Consider the following 18,310-nt stretch of genomic DNA (forward strand, 5'->3'; position numbering starts at 1 on the left):
AAATTAGTACACCCAACCTTTTACCCTTTCTTCCATGTGAAAACTTTGTATGACCACAACAATCATAGAACGCAGTCTTCCGAGCAATTTCAGAATTCATTCATAGCTTAATTATTTATTCCTCAAAGCTGTCACTTTCTCTCAGTATGAACATACAATAAAGGACATAACTTGAGAATCCCAAAGTAAAAGGTATTAATGTAGCGCCAGTAACAACTTAGAGAAAGGAAAAAAAAAAAAAAGAACAAACATATTGGTCTGCTGGTGGCTGGGTCATTGAGGCCACTCTACAGCCCTAAGGCCAGAGATTTCTGTGAGCTGATCCTCCTCTTTCTAAGGCGCTCTGCTATGATGAAGGCAAGCTCAAGAGATTGTGAGGCATTGAGCCGAGGGTCACAGTGGGTGTGGTATCGTGAACCCAAGTCATCAAATGTAACATTTTTCGATCCACCAATGCATTCTGTCACATTCTGGCCGGTCATCTCTAGATGAACTCCTCCAGGATGACTTCCTTCTTGCTCATGCACATCGAAGAAAGCTCTCACTTCAGCCTGCCAAATAGATGCAAAATTAATTTTAATATTAAAAATAAACAAAAGGATATGTTATAAAATGAAATTCACTTATAAGATTGGCATCATCATCCATATTTTATGTGAAAATATAAAAGTTTTTGATCCAATTATAAGGCAACCATATAAAAAGAAACAAAACGACAACCATATAAAAAGAAAAATGGTCTGAGCTTTTTTCAACCTTCAGGGCCATGTTTTTGTGTCTAAGGGCCAAGGTTTTTGTATCTAAGGGCTGTCCATGCCCTCTGATTTAATGAAACTTACTCCATTTCAAAAAAAAAAAAAAGAAACAAAACAACAGAATCTTTCCAAGTGCTACCCGAGGTCAATTGAGGCTCATCAAGAGTAGGCTAAAGTAAACTTTAAAGAGATGTTATACTGCAACATGTGTTTGAATCCATCATAGGATAGGGAAATATGACCACCTACCAACTGAAGACAAATTCTAACCTAAAATTATTATGATCATGCTTAAGTAATCTCATTAGACTGTTTGGCCCAAACAAGTTTAAGAAGTAGTCCATTTCCCACCAACCCCACCATAATATATTTGACTTCAAAACTCTCTTCCTAAAAAATGCAATAATTTCTTTGAACCTACATAATAAGACGATCCAATAAGACTGAATCAGTTTCCTTACATTATAAATGCTCTAAAGAGTGGACCTTCAATGTTTGAATCATGCTTATCGCTACAGTTTTGACAATTGCATTAACCCCTCCATATATATTTGACTTCAAAATTCTCTTCCTAGAAAATGCAAAAATTTTTCCTCAAAGCTACAAAGTGTGACCACCCAAAAGGATTAATTTGGTTTCCTTACATTATAAATGCTCTAAAGAGTGAAGTGTCAATGTCAAAATCATGCTTATCGCCATAGTTTTGGCAATTACATTAAACATAAAACACTTCAATAACAAGATGCAAAGGAAATCGGTTTTTAAGATATAAATTCAATTATGCAAGGCTTCAAGATGCACACAAAATGCACTCCAAATTTTCTAGCATCACAAGTTAGTTTGTCTAGTCATGTGCATAATGGGAAACAGCATTTTATTCTATTCCATGTGATGAGAAACTATTCCTTAAAACTCTGAAATTACCAGGGTTTCCCTAATTTTAAATAGTAAGTGACTCACATAACAAATGACAATATCTGCACATCCAATGAAATAATCAGCAACTAATCCTTCACAGTAAAAGAGGTGAAGTAATGAGCAACGTACCCTTATGGAATCGAAGGAACGAGTTTTGAGACCGACAGGAGAATTTATGGTGTTCCCATGCATAGGATCACTAACCCAAGTGACAATTTGCCCAGCCCGGCGGACTGCCCTAATTAAATGGGGAAACTTAACTCTCATGTTCTCGGCACCCATTCTTGTGATAATTGTTATCCTTCCAGGTTTGTTCTGAGGGTTCAAAATTTCGATCAGCTTAACTAGCTCATTTGGATCCATCTTATCGCTCACCTGCAGCAGAAGAGCCTCTTTGTTAGTCATTTCACTACCACCAATTTATGATCAAAACTGATAAAAAAAAAGTATCAAAAGCAAACTCTTGTCAAAGTAGGGTTGAATACAAGCAATTCAACTAATTGCTAAATTTTGTTGCATGTAAGATCCATGTTTCAATACCAGGTTCATTCTTAGACAAGAATTATGTAACTGAAGATTTAAAAACATAATTAAATAAGAAAACACATATAATATAGCACCTGGTTGTTTAATTTCTTTATACAAACCTACAAATTATTCCTTACAGAGTATACTTAGATGTAATTACCTTAATCCCAAGAGGATTAGCAACTCCTTTCAGAAACTCAACATGAGAACCATCCAACTGTCTAGTACGTTCCCCAACCCAAAGGAAATGGGCAGAACAGTCATAGTAACGGCCTGAAATAGAATCTAGCCTGGTAAGTGACTGTTCGTATGGCAAGAGCAAGCACTCATGTGATGTCCAGAACTCAGTTGTTGTCATGATAGGATGATCAACTGTCAGTCCGGCTGCCGACATGAATCCAAGGGCCTCATCAACGCGATGAGCTAGTTCGCGGTACCTGCCACATACCGGAAACAGTAAGTATATTTTAAAATTTTAACCTTTTTGAAAGTTATGATCTGCTGTTTTACCTTAAAAGAAATATAAAACTACTATCAAAACCCCGGTGCCAAAAGGAGAAATAAATGAAGCCAAACACGAATTCAAGAGGAAAATCGACATGCTATGTTCGAGTTACAAAGAGTTTAGAATCTATAATTTACGCAAATGCCACAAATGTAAAAAACTATAAAGTAGCTGATAAAAATCCAACTCTGGAACTTATTTGATTCTTAAATAACCAATCAAAAGAAGCACGCAAACAATATTTTGAACCTCCGAAAATAAGATAGGACAAAAATGGCACATATACATAGCATAATTATCTCTAAACAGAGCATACATTCAAAATACAGTAAAAGCACACAACACGACAAAACAGGGGCAAATGACCAAATATCAAGACTTCCCTATTCTAAACACCAACTTATTCTCCATCATAAAATTCCAATAAAACATGAACAAATAGAAACTGAAGACCGAATCAAACCAAACCAAAAACAGAAAATTGAGCCAAAATTTACCTATCTCCCTGCTCGCTGTGTTCGGTGAAATCCAAATTCCATTGCGTAACCCTTTGCATAGCAGCGTAACCTCCAGTAGCAAAAGCTCTCAGAAGATTCAAAGTAGCTGCAGCTTGACAGTAAGCTCTAATCATTCTTTGGGGATCAGGAATCCTAGCCTTCGCGTCGAAAGCATCCCCATTTATATTATCTCCTCTGTAACTCGGCAGTTTCACTCCATTCTTTTCCTCGAAAGGCTGCGACCTCGGCTTCGCAAACTGCCCGGCCATTCTTCCCACCTAAAGAAAAAAAGAACATATTAACAAACTTGTAAGTAAAAACAATAGAAAAATGTCAAATTGTTAGGTAAATTTTTTAGTTTTTACCTTGATAACGGGCATTTGACCACCGAACATCAAAACGGCACCCATCTGAAGAAGGATCCTGAAAGTATCACGAATGTTATTAGCATTAAACTCCTTAAAGCTCTCCGCGCAATCTCCTCCTTGCAACAGAAAAGCGTTTCCCAAGGCGGCTTCCCCGAGCTTTTCCTCGAGACTCCTAGCCTCTCCAGCAAAGACAATAGGAGGGAAATCTTCGAGAGTCCGGAGCACCGACTCAAGCTCCGTCTGATCCGGATATTCCGGCAACTGCAACGCCTTCTTTGACTTCCAGCTGTCGACGGTCCATTTCCCGGGAACCGCATTTTGCGAAGGAGCAGCGGTGGGTGAAGCAGCAGTAGCTGATTTGGTAGCAGCGAGTGGAGCAGTCGCTGGCTGCTTAGCAGATTTATCAGAGACGATGGGGTTCTTGGGTGAGTCAGATGAATGGACGGCGGAGATTAGAACAACAGAGAATGGCTTGGTTTTAGAGAAAGGCGTCGATGGTTGAGATTGAAGGAGGGATTTGGTTGGAAGAATGGAGGAGTTGGTGAGAGCCATTCTCGGTGAATAATCTGAATCTCGCTTGGCTTTCTTTTTTCCTTTTTTTTTGGGCCTGAAGAGCTAGGTACCTGGGGAGAGAGAGAGGATGATCACGAAGGGTTTTATAAGTGAGAGGGAAGGCCTTATTGTGCGTGTGTGTTTTTCCTTTTTCGTGTTTCGCGCAAGGGACAGCGAAGACTGGTGTCTGGTGGAAGACGTGGCTTCGGTGGTAGTTGGGACTTGGGCGTTTTCGGAATTCAACTTTTATTTGGGTATTTTAGGAAAAAACATGTTTCTATCCTTGTCCATGTTCAGTGCAGGGGCCACAGCGTGGATTTTTTTCCTTCCTTCACCTACTAATAGTCACGTACATGGTAATGATAATTATAGGCGGCGAAGAGATAGAGCCGAGCCAAATAGGCAAGCCTAACCATTTTGCCACATTTAACATGGAGATTTTTTTCAAAGAAAAAATAAGGATAGTGTGCAAGGAGAGAAACGTAAAGTAAAAAATACAAGTTCCTTAAGAGACACGGGTGTCTCTTCCAAAAAACACAAGTTCTAAATCAAACAAATTCATAATAATCTTCTTACATTAATCGACTTTCAAGTTATATTTAAAAAGGTATAAAGATTAATAATTGTATAAAAATACAAATCTAACTATTTATTAGCTTTGAGAAATTGTACACGTGCATAAATATTTGTATATTCTTACTAATTTACCATGGGTAAGAAATTAAATTAAATATCACTTGTGTTAGAAGAAGTTTTTACATTTTTTATTAATTTATAATTTTAAAAATATACAAGTGAATTAAAATTCATTAAAAAATATGAGTTCATCTTTAAAAAAAAAAAAAGAAACACAAGCTCTAAACCGAACAAAATGTAACAATTTTATTGCATTAATTGGCTTTCAAGTGTTGGTATATTTTTAAAATTAAAAATATTTTGTCTCTTAATATGAAAAATTATATTTTTATCGTTGTCCATGTTCAATGGAGGGGCCACAGGGTGGATTTTTTTCCTTTCCTTCACCTACTAATCGTCACATACATGGTAATGATAATTATAGGTAGTGTAGAGATAGAGTTAAGCCAAATAGGTAAGCTTAACTATTTCGCTACATTTTACTTTATGTATTTTCAAAATTAAAATTATTATGTCTCTTTATATGAAAAATTATGTTTTTTTATTTGAAAAGTCAAATGAAAATTGATGTTTTTTTATATAGAAAGTTATGGCTTTTGTGACTATTAAAAAGTCACATCAATTGAAAAGTTATGTCACATAGTATGATATAATTTGTCTATTAAATTGTAAGTGCTTTTCATATAAAAAATTATATCTCTTGATAAAATGACATATTGAAAAAAATCTCTAAATTCAAAAGTTGTAAGACAATTGAAAAACACTATTACTCAAAAGTTTTGATATAAAAAGTTATCTGTTCATATTTTAACTTAAAAATTATTTTTTAGGGTATAAATGGTTGTTCTTTAGAACAATACCTTTATTCAAAAATTGTGTCTTGCAACACATAAAAATGCCTATAAGACATAAAAGTGTCTTAATGAAAGGATTACATATTTAAATGAGAGATACTTGCAAGTCTGTATAAATAACTTATTGCCAACCATTTTGACACACAAAACAAACAAGACAAGAGCATTAAATCAAGAATAAAAAAAATGTTATGTTTTCAACAAAACTTTAAAAAATAAATATAAACACTTTGAGTTCCCGTTATTTATCAAAAGTATCCAAATTCTTTATAATCTGCTTACTGCAGAAAATAAATTTTAAGGCCAAACAACTTTACAACTCACAGATGTGTCTAGTCATTTACTTTTATAAAGTGCAATATGAAGTTAAATATTGGCTTCATTATATTTCTAAAACCATTGGTAGAATTCCCTTTTACATATCAAATGGGGATAGTAAAATAAGTTTTAAAGATAGCATTTATTAAAAGTACGTTTTGAAGTCAATTTTACTGATTTTCTTTTAATTCCAACTAAACCTCATTTACACCAACAAAAAAAAGCTATTAATAACCTTACAAAAGTACAAACCTAACTAATTATTAGATTTGAGAAACTGTACTCATACATACACATTTGCATATTTTTGTTGACTTACCATTGTGGTTAAATTAAATATTACATGGGAGGAAAAGTTCTTGCATTTGGTTATTTAATAATTTCTAATTTTTAAAAATATACAAGTAAATTAAAGTTTGTTAATAAACACATGTTCAAATCTTTACAAAAAATCACTAATTCTAAACCGAGCAAAACTGTAACAATTTTCTTGCATTAATTGACTTTCAAGTTACAATTAAAAGGTTATAAACATTAATAACCTTACAAAATTACGAACCTAACTAATTATTAGTTCTGAAAAATTGTACAAGGGCATCAACATTTGCATGTTCTTGCTAACTTGCGAAGTGTAGAATGTTAAATTCAATATTATTAGTGTTAAAAGAAATTCTCATAATTAGTTTTCTTATTAATTTATAATTTTTAAAATATACAAGTGAGCTAAAGTTCATTAAGAAACACGAGTTTGTCTTTTAAAAAACACAAGTTCTAAATCGAGCAAATCCGTAATAATTTTCTTACATTAATCAACTTTCAAGTTACTCTTAAAAAGGTATGAACATTAATAACCCTACAAAAATATCAATCTAACTAATTATTAGCTTTGAGAAACTGTACACGTGCATAAACATTTGTATGTTCTTATTGACTTACCGCGTGTAAGAAATTAAATCAAATATTATCGATATTTGAAGAAGTTCTCATATTTTTTTATTTATTTATAATTTTAAAAATATACAAGTGAATTAAAATTCATTAAGAAATATGAGTACATCTTTAAAAAAAAAAGAAACACAAGCTCTAAACTGAACAAAACTGTAACAATTTTCTTGCATTAATTGGCTTTCTAAGTGTTGGTGTATTTTCAAGATAGAAAATTATGTCTTTTCATATAAAAAATTGTAAATGAAAAATTATATTTTTTCATATGAAAGGTTGTTACTATTAGAAAGTCAGATCAATTGAAAAGTTATGTCACATTATATATTATAGTATAATTACTGAATTGTAGGTAGTTTTTTATATGAAAAGTTATGTCTTTTGGTAAAATAACATATTGAAAAAACACCTGTAAATCCAAATATTATAAGACCATTGAAAAACATCATTACCAAAAAGTTTTGATATGAAAAAATATATTTTCATATTGTAACTCAAAGGTCATAGGTTATACTATGAATATTGCCTTTTCATAAGGTAATTATTGAAATAATATCATTTTTCAAGGATTGTGTCTTACAACATGCAAATGAGTCTTTAAAACATAGAGATGTATTAACAAAAGGGTTGTATCCTTAAAGAAAAGATACTTAGAAGTTTATATAAAGGAATTGCTATTAACCATTTTGACATATAAAACAAATAAGATAAAAGCAGAAAATCAAATAAAAAAGTGTTATGTTCTAAATAAAATTCAGAAAATAAAAATAAAAACTTTGAGTTCCATCAGGTACCAAAAGTGTCCAAATTTGTTATAATATACTGGCTACAAAAAATAGGTTTTAAGTCAAATAATTTAACAACCCTCGAGTGTATCTAGTGGTTAAGTGCAAGATCAAGTTAAACATTGACTTTATTGTATCTCAAGACTATTTGTATAATTTCCTTTTGTATATCAAGTGGTGGGGATAAAATAAATCTTAAAAATAATATCACAATTTGAAGTAAATTTTACTGGTTCTTTAAATTCTAACTAAACCTCATTTACACCAACATAAAAAGCTATTAACATTAATAACCTTACAAAAGTACAAACCTAACTAATTATTAGATTTGAGAAACTACACTCTTACATACACATTTGCATATTCTTGCTGACTTACCATTTGTAAAAGGTTAAATTATATATTACGTGGGAGAAAAAGTTCTCACATTTGGTTTTTTAGTAATTTCAAATTTTTATAAATATACAAGTTTGTTGATAAACACAAGTTTGAATCGTTACAAAAAATCACTAGTTCTAAACTAAACAAAATTGTAACAATTTTCTTGCATTAATTGACTTTCGAGTTATAATTAAAAGGTTATAGACATTAATTACCCTACAAAAATTATAAATCTATCTAATTATTAGTTCTGAAAAATTGTACAAGTGCATAAACATTTGCATGTTCTTGCTGACTTGCCACGTGTTGAATGTTAAATTATATATTATTAGTGCTAGGAGAAATTATCATAATTGGTTTTCTTATTAATTTATAATTTTTAAAATATACCAGTGAGTTAAAGTTCGTTAATAAACATGAGTTTGTGTTTCAAAAAACGCAAGTTCTAAATTGAACAAATCTGTAATAATTTTCTTAGATTAATCGACTTTCAAGTTACACTTAAAAAGGTATGAACATTAATAACCCTACAGAAATACGAATCTAACTAATTAGTAGCTTTGAGAAATGTACACGTGCATAAACATTTGTATATTCTTACCGACTTACCATATATTAGAAATTAAATTCAATATTACTGGTGTCAGGAGAAGTTCTCACATTTTGTTTTTTTTTATTAATTTATAATTTTTTAAAATATGCAAGTGAATTAAAATTCATTAAGAAATATGAGTTCGTCTTAAAAAAAAAAAGAAACACGAGCTCTAAATTGAACAAATCTGTAACAATTTTCTTGCATTAATTGGCTTCTAAATGTTAGTGTATTTTCAAAATGAAAAGTTATATTTTTTCATATGAAAAGTTATGACTATTGAAAAATTACATCAATTGAAAGGTTATGTTACATAGTATAATATAATGCGACTATTGAATTGTAAATGGTTTTTCATATGAAAAGTTGTGTCTTTTGGTAAAGTGATAAATTAAAAAAACACTTATAAATCTAAAGGTTATAAGACAATTTAAAAACATCACTTCTAAAAAGTTTTGATATGTTCATGTTGTAACTCAAAGTTATATCTTATGATATAAATGATTGTTATTTGGAGTAATACTTTTATCTAAAAGTTATATCTTACAACATGTGGAGGTGTCTTTAAGACATAAAGGTGCATTAATGAAATAGTTATATCTTTAAAGAAGACACTATTGCGAATGAATATAAAGGATTTGTTGTTAACTATTTTGACATACAAGACGAACAAGCCAAAAGCATAAAATCAATAGTAAGGAAAAGTGTTAAATTCTGAATAAAAATTCAAAAAATAAACATAAGTACTTTGAGTTCCCGTCATCTATAAAAAGTATCCAAATTCCTTATAATCTATTTATTGTAGAAAGTAAGTTTTAAGATCAAATAACTTTGTAAACCTTCAGTATGTCTAGTCATCTACTCTCGTAAAATGCAAGACAAAATTAGATGTTGGCTTCATTATCTTTGCATATCGAGTGATAGAGGCGAAATAAGTTTTAAAAATAACGTCTATTAAAATCATATTTTGAAGTCAATTTTATCGATTTCCTTTGAATTCCAATTAAACTCAATTTACACCAACATTATTGAGGTATATGTTGTATATATAAATAGATTGTCAACTACTTAGGAGAAAATTAAAGAAAATTAAACAAACAATATTATAATTATATTATAATTTAATAAAATTATATTGATTTCATTTATAATTTATACAATTGCTATAATTATATTAACAACAAATATTAAAAAAAATACCACTGTAAATTTGGTTCTTGTGATAAGAAAAGGAAGCATTGCAAACAAGTAAAGGATGTACCGGAGATGATAGAGAGGAAGATTGGAACAATTCCTAAAGTACTAAATGTCGTGGTAGGTGAAAAATAACAAAAAGAGAATAGGTGTTCTGATTGAAAATATGCTAGAGAAAAGAGATTTGAGTGAGAGTCAAGTAGTTTTGAAAGTGAAAAATCCCTATAATGGCAAAAGTAACAGTTACAAGAAAAGGCTTTAATACACGTAATGAATGATATCATTAAGGAGAGTTTTAATGTTAGATAACCGTTACTAAGAGTTAATGTTGAGTAACGATTAGAAACTTATTATGTGACCGTTGAAATAATTATATTTGATAAGACTTGTTCTTAAGTAGAAGCTAATAAAGAAGAGTTGTACGTGAACCGGTATAAGAGAGGAAGCTATACGTGAATAGGTATAAGAGAACAAGCTGTACATGAACAGGTACAAGAGAAGAAGTTGTACGTGAACATATACAAGAGAACAAGATAAAAACAGAAAACACTTGTACTTTAGAAAAAAAGTTAAGAGAGAGACCTCTTAACTACCTCCATATCTGAACCACCAAGTCAAACTCTTCAAAACATTCAAATATGAAAATAACTCATGAACCTTGCCATCTATTTCGGATTACTTTCACTGTCATATGTGTGAAATTGTTATTCTATACAAAGTAGTTGTTTTACTTGTAATGGTTGTTTTCATTATTTTCTATATAATGTTATGCGATAAAATAATTTTTTAGAAAATAAGTATTAACCAAAATCGACTAGTTACAATCACATTTGCATTATTATATTGGTGCGTGAATCACATGTATAGAATCAATAATTTTTTTAGATAGATTTCAATTAAGTAAATTAAGCTTTTTATTTCAAATATCTAGAATCGAAATTATTTGAACCAACTAGATCTAAGCAGTCATCCCATTGATTTTATAACTCTAGATCTAAGGAGTCGAGTATTAAAATATAAATAATGCTTTGAAGATTTGATTTTATTAGATCCCCCTTTTGTTTTGATATTAGAATGCTAACGGCTAGCACTGCCATGCATTATTTGAAGTTGTGAATATTTTATTTTGTGACTTGCATGTGATTTTGTCCCGTATGCATATAATTGATCACATGTATCTTCATAAAAAAATATAGTTTGTTTTTTTTTTTATCATTATCTTACTAGATCGATGGCTGTATGTACGCATCCAATGATGATGCTGGATATTTTGACATTTAAATATATTACTTTTTATTCATCAAAATCATTTGTAGCTAGACTCGATTTAAGGTTAGTGTATGATAAAATAAAAAATAATAATTCAATATCATAAGATTTTTATATATAATAATCTCTTTGAAGACTGTGGGTTCAAATTTGAATAAATTTAATTAGTACAAATAAAGAAAAATATATATTTGGGGAAACTCAATTACCCCACGGTTCATAATTTAGGGTCGGCTTTAGGGTAAAACGAGCACAGCCTGTGCTTTAAGTCTCAAAATTTAATCGGCCTTGTAATTATATAAAAGTATTTAAAATAATTAATAAAATATCTACTTATCATCCCATGTCTAATAATTTTTTTTTCTCTTACTTCTCACATTTCTTTTAATTCTCAACTAGTTATTTTATTTCTCATTAAAAATATGTAAAATTTAAATAATTAATAAAATGATATATTTTTTTAATTTTTTAATTATATGCTTAATAAATCTTAATTTTTTATCACTTTTCAATTTTCATTATGATATTAATTTTTAACTACTTCTCTTATTCTCAATTAACTAACAATAATACATATTTAATAACTCTAGTAATTTCAATAAAAAAACTCACTTTTTAATTTAAGAAAATTTTAATTAAATATTTAACTTTAAATATTTCAAATTATTGAACTGCCCTTGTCGCAACTACTGGGACAAGAAGAAGCCGAAAGCCTAGCCAAGCCACAGCTTGAAAGGATCACCTAACCGGAGCAAAGAATAGTAATATTATTTTCTAAAGTACAGCCTTTAGCTCCCTTACCTAACCAGTTTTGGTCATATGGGTTTTAGTCTAATACTCTTTTGTTGAAAGTGACAAAAGGGGCTGACTGAGAAAAGATTGTAATTACGAAAGACCCCCTCACCAATTCAAAAAAGTAGCTGCCTTCAATGATTTTGGTGGGTTAGAAATAGAGTGGGGTTGGGGGGTGGCGGGAGGAGGGGGCGACTCTGCCCTCACCTACCCCCTCCACCTCAACCTCTGGCAACTCCTCCTACCCCAAAGGCACGTGTCAATCCACACGTGGGCATATGGTTTCGGCATATTCGCTTCCCTTCCATGCAAGAATTGGTAGAATATGCAATTTTGACAGGTGGTGTTTATGATTCCATGGGGTCAAGCACCACATCTGCTTCAGTAGTTTATTGGCTTAAGGCATTATGTTTCCCAGGTTAAAATATGTTTTTAGGCTCAAATCTAATATTAATTAAATGCAGATTGATTTGAGTCAAAAAAATATTTTTTATTACATTTTTTTAAAATCAATTGCAAAAACAATTTAAAAGGTGTTTTAGGGTTGCAAAACACACTTTTTAATACGAAATGATCATAATATTTATTTTCATTTTTTTGAATTACAAAATTATTCTTTCAATTATTTAAATATTTTGAATCTAAGCTAAAATTTTAGTACACCGAAAAAATTATAAAATGTTTAATTTTTAATTTGAGACAATTTTAATTTTTTAGAAAAAATCTACAGATTGTTTTACTCGAGCATTTTAATAATTATTATTTATAATACTTTTTAATGACAATATTAAATACTCAAAAATTTCGAACCATATTTTTCCATAATAATTGCTCATAACGCATTTTAAATGTATTTTTATCAACCACAACGATAATGCCAAATTAGTCTAAGTTTGAAAACTTTCGAAAGCTAAATGGATTGACTTAAGTAGATATTGTTGGATTTGTCACCATGTCATTAGCTCAACACCATTTACTCTTTAGCCATAGCTTTTTCTTTCCTTCAATTTCAAGTATTTTACTCACAAAATGAAGAAGAAATAAGTAAAAAAAATAATAATGAAGGGACTTTTCTTTTCATTAATTTTCACCAGCAACACTCTCTCTCTCTCTCTCCTTTTTTCTTAAAAAAAAAAGAGTTTTTGTCTTCTTTTCATTTCCTAACAAGTAATAACTCTATCTATTTATTATAATAATCTTGAAATATCCAAATATTTTCGATTCAAATGATAATATATTGAGTCAAATGTTGTTGAATATGGGGATTGGATTTTTTTTTTCTTCCAAACATTGATAATTATTAATTAGCTTTCAAGGCTGCGCAAAGCTCTTGCAGGCGATGATGATTAAGTATATTAATATATTAATTTTGTGATTAGTTCCTCTGACCTGACCGTTTCTTGCTTTAATCAGTCAATGTTATGATGCTTTACTTAATTATAATTAGTCCAAAAAAGGAAAAAAAAAACCAAACAAATGTGTCTGCTAAAAGAACGAAAAAGAGGGGTTACTGACAGAGTAGACTTGTTCTGCCGTTAAGTTTTTAAGAAGAAAGAGATGCAAAGTAGTGATACGAGATAGAATAAATATCGTATGATCTTAACCCTTTTGCTTTCTAAGCTTCGGGTGGGGGGAAAATGGAAACCAATATTTTTCACTTTAGTTGGTCTATTTAACATGGTTACAAAAGTGAGGCGTCCCATCCTCTGGCATGGAAGGAATGTCATGTTTATGCATCATTGTTGATTAATAGGATGCCTCGGAAATATCCCAACTTAATTTTGTTTTGTCTTTTTCGTCGAGCACGCAATTTTCTTCCTATTTCCTGGATCTAGAGAGGCATTCAGAGATGGTTCAATAATTTTAAAGTCTAAAATTAAATATTTAAATGAGATTTTTCTATTTTTTGAGATATAGAATTTTCAATTAAATTTTTGTAATCTTAATTTAAAAAGTGAGAGAATATATAAATATTTTATTAATTGTTTTAAAATTTATATATTTTTAATATAATTAATTATATTATTATAAATTTATAAAATTTATGCAAAATTAAGATTCAAAGTCAAGACTTTTGTAATTTAATGTTATTATAACCGGCCCAGCAAGCACCGTAGATATATAAAATAATATTGTGTGTGCTATTTTTTTAATTTACACAAGATGCAAAATATTCATAAAATACTGACAATAAGTGGCCGCCATGCCCTGGCATCAAGTGGGAAGAAGGCTGGCATAGTAATCTCTTCGGCATGTACAGCTGCAAACAAAAGGGGTAGCTGGACCTGGCATGCGTATTTACTTCTCGGATTACGATGGCTTCTGTTTTTAACTTGTTATATAGAATAAGTTTCTTACAATTCAAACGAATAGAAAAGTCATAAGTTATGACCCTTCAACGAATAATCAAAAGTTTGAAACTATCTTTCTTTTTTTTAAAGAACAATTAAGTTATAAGTATAATTAGAAATTTATAATTAAATTAAATTCATATTTAATGAGATCTGAACTTTACTTCTTTTTTTTTTTTATGTTAACAAACTACACATGATTTCACTTATCTTGTTTCATCTTCAAATTACGTTCATTAAAATGATATTTTTTGTTTTTAAAACAAACAAAAGCTTTTTTAATGACACATGCCTAATCATTTAACATCCAAGTAAGTAGAAACATGTTCAAATAATAAATCATGCATGCTAGAGGCAATAATATAACATGATTTGGTCGGACTAATGACTCGACCGAATCAAATGTAATTTGAGTAAAACGATGTAATTCAACTGATTTATTGAGTCTATTAGTCTAAAAATTTTTGTCTAATTAGTTTATTTGATTAGTTTTTAATTTTAAAATTTTCAAATAAAATCGACTAAAAAGCTGAATTAATATTATATTATATATTTTTTAAATTTTTATAAAATTTTTGAATGTTAATTTAATGACTTATGTGAAAGGACATAATTATATGAGTGAAATGAAAAATTCTTTTATATGTTAAGATTATTTGTATATTTTATAATTATGAATGGAGTTTATAAATTTCAATATTTTAATTTATAAAAGATAAAAGTGACAAAATTTTAATTATTTTGATAAAAAATTGAATCAATTAAACGAATCTAATATTTGATCGGTTCATTTTTTTTTACATTTAATCAATTTTAATTAATTTGATCTCCAAATCCAACCGATAAATTACTTACCACTTAATATAACAATGGTTGGAGAACCACCATAATTTGTTGTTTGAGTTTACAGAAGGAAGTGAAGACGACTGCTCTAAAGGAAAGAAAGTGGGGGCACAAAAGTTTTGGCCCAACCGTAAGTGGGCCGCTTAATGGTTCAGATAGCTGTGTGTCAATCTCCTTATTGAATGGTTCACGCTCAACCACGTTTTCGGTTTCAGCCAAACAATTTTAGTTCTTAATTCCAAAAGCCGACACCGATATATGTAAATTTGGTACGATTTTATGTTAAATTTATTTCATTTGATTTTTTTATATAAAGTATAAGATTTAATTATATTTGGTAATCAAAAGATATAATATATCCGTGTGACACTGAAGTGATTAAAGACAAATTTTTATTTTCTAATTTTTTCCCCTGAATAATGTTATATATAATTCTATTTTGTGATTATTATTAAAATTATTATTTATTACTTTCATTTCATACGATTTGTAATGAAATAAAGGAACAATCCAAATGTCAGATAACTGTTTCTTTTGTGAGCGTTCGAACTTCACAAGGTCTTGGGTAGGTGGTTTTTGGCTCCCTTATGAGCAGAAAATCTAAAGCCACAAAGTCCAGTAACTCTCGTTTCTCTTCTTTTTTGCCCTTTTGCATGCAACATATTTTATATATATATATATATATATATATATATATATATTAATTTACATTCATGGAAAAAACTAATTTCTCAACATTGAAATTCTTCCTATATGGTAGTATNATTTATTATATATATATATATATATATATATATATATATATATTTACATTCATGGAAAAAACTAATTTCTCAACATTGAAATTCTTCCTATATGGTAGTATGAAAAAGAAAAGGAAAAACAATTTTTGGTATACATTTTTGAGCTATCAATTCCCTTCTAGTAGCTGTGTTACCTAATGAATAAATGGACTCTCAAGTGTCGCTGATCTTGCAAATTGTACATTTAAGAAAAATAAAAAGAGAAAAAAATTATGAAAAACAACCCTATTCAGAAGTATATTTAAAAAATAACTTTCAATATAAAGTTAATTATTTTTAATCAATTTTAATCTTGAGATGGCAAAAATACTTTTAAAATCATTTCAAACTGTCGTAACGTGCAATTCCGAGAACCCGACCCCTAAACGCAAGTGAAAACTCACTAAAAATTAGGTTAAAATTAGGAGTCATCATCAATCTTTTTTTACTAGGTGCGATTGGTCACCTATTAACTCGATTCTAATCGATGAAGCCTTAAATTAGTTTTAAACCCACCGAAAAGAACTTTAAACTGGTCTACAATTTTCTAGATCTTGGCACAGGAGTACGATTACGCCTGGAGAAGGATTAGCACCCCTGGAACGCCGGTTCCATGAACGGTACCATTTTTAAATTATTCTATTAGGTTTTAATTGTTAATTTTACTATATTTTCTTAGTTATTATTATCTTATTTTATCTCCTATTTAACCTAAAATTGAATACAAATGTAAAGTAAGATGAAATGCATGGCGTGGGATAAAAATATGTCGAACGAATAACTTTTTATCAAGAACGTTCTCTCGAATCCGCCCATCATACTGGTGGGACCCGAGATGTTCTCTCACCTAAGGAATTATTCGAGAAATTCGCCTTCGCAAATTCGACGAATAAATCCCATCATCGGAGTCATCGTACGTTTTCTTTTAAAATAGCATTTTCATGTATATTGAACATAATTCGGGCAAAAGCCTTTTATTAAAGATGTTTCTCGAGCCCTCCCATCATGCTGGTGGGACCCGAGGTATCTTTTCACCTAGAGAATTATCCGAGAAATACCCGCCTTCGCAAGATCCTTGAAAAGTCCCATCATCGGGGCTTAAACTCGAAAACAGAAATATTTATATACAATGATATGCATGATGCAACATATATATGCTAGGCTAATGCAATTATCTATATATTTTCTTTTTTTGTCATTTTTTATTATTTAATTATTATTTTATTTTATTTTTTTATCATGTTTTCTATTTTATGTCTAATTATTATTTTTTATACCTTACATTTTTTATTCTAAATTTCTCTTATATTTTCCTTTTATAATTAGATAAATTATTTATGATTCCATGTTATTTTTAGCAAACAAGAATTTTATTATTTTTTTACTATTTTTTATTTTTATATTATTTATTATATATTTTTTATATTTCGATTGTTATATTATTATTATTATTATTTGTAAGCAATCTTTTATTCAAATCTAATGCCTAAAATTTTACATCTATGTTTATATTGAATTCTATTTTGTTCTTTCCACTTTTTATCTTTTTTTTTTCTTACTTAACATTTTTATTAATCTATAGTTTGTACCATTAAATATTTAATGTTTAATTTCTAAACTACTTATTTATTTGGAATTTCCTTATTGATGATTTATACTATTTGTCTATTTATTTAATGTCATGGATATTAACATTTCATAAATTTATATATATACATATTTGAATTATTGTTATTATCATTTTATTTTTTATTTATTATTTGATATTTTGAATTATTTTTCTATTTATTATTTTTATTATTATTACTATTATTATTATTTTGAAGATTTTGTGTTGTGAATTTTTTATAAAAAATTTCGGGATCTCAAAGTCAAGACCCTCCCATCGTACTGGTGGAGCCTTAATTTGAATTGCGAACCTAGGGAATATGGGTCCGGGATTGCGACTTCTCACGTCCCGACCGATTATCCCATCCTCGGTATTAATTATTTTATTTATATTAATAATTTTTTATTTTTTCATTTTCATTCTCTCTTCATTTATATCCCTCTCCATTTTATATAAAGCTATCTATTTCAATTAATTTGATATCCACATATTTTATTCTATTACATTTTTATTTTATTTTTTTATTTTCCTAACTCATTTTCATTCCTATAAATTCACATAATTATATATATTTATTCATTTTTTTCTATTTTCCGTTTTGGCATATATATTGTTAAACATTTTATTTTCATATTCTCCTATTTCTATGATTTTCTTTCTTAATATTCCTCATATTCATATTTATACCATTTTGTTATCATTAACATAACCTATATTTAAGAAAAATTCCTAAAATAAAATCAACCAATACAAATGCTTAATAGATTAAAGGTTTAAAATAAACTTACCCAAAGCTTAAACCCAGTCAAGCCCAAAGAAGACCGGTCCAGCAAAAGCCT

General features: G+C 29.4%; 1 protein-coding gene across 1 annotated transcript; it reads right to left on the reverse strand.

The window, feature by feature from the left end:
• On the reverse strand, window positions 78-4,249 carry LOC18592127 (phospho-2-dehydro-3-deoxyheptonate aldolase 1, chloroplastic). Its single transcript, XM_007018670.2, has 5 exons — window positions 3,569-4,249; window positions 3,204-3,481; window positions 2,362-2,638; window positions 1,803-2,048; window positions 78-551 (listed from the first exon to the last, which is right to left on the reverse strand). Exons 1-5 carry the CDS (start codon window positions 4,121-4,123, stop codon window positions 288-290), a joined length of 1,620 nt encoding a protein of 539 aa, XP_007018732.2. The 5' UTR covers window positions 4,124-4,249; the 3' UTR covers window positions 78-287.

Source organism: Theobroma cacao, chromosome 8 (genome assembly GCF_000208745.1).
Source record: "Theobroma cacao cultivar B97-61/B2 chromosome 8, Criollo_cocoa_genome_V2, whole genome shotgun sequence".
NCBI lineage: Eukaryota > Viridiplantae > Streptophyta > Magnoliopsida > Malvales > Malvaceae > Theobroma > Theobroma cacao.

Excerpts from the sequence above, each read along its gene's own strand:
- LOC18592127 (XM_007018670.2), bottom strand. The coding sequence starts at position 4,123 with ATGGCTCTCACCAACTCCTCCATTCTTCCAACCAAATCCCTCCTTCAA. Across the intron at positions 3,482-3,568 it reads GTCAAATGCCCGTTATCAAG|GTGGGAAGAATGGCCGGGCA; the intron begins GTAAAAACTAAA and ends TTTTTTCTTTAG. Across the intron at positions 2,049-2,361 it reads CTAATCCTCTTGGGATTAAG|GTGAGCGATAAGATGGATCC; the intron begins GTAATTACATCT and ends CTTCTGCTGCAG.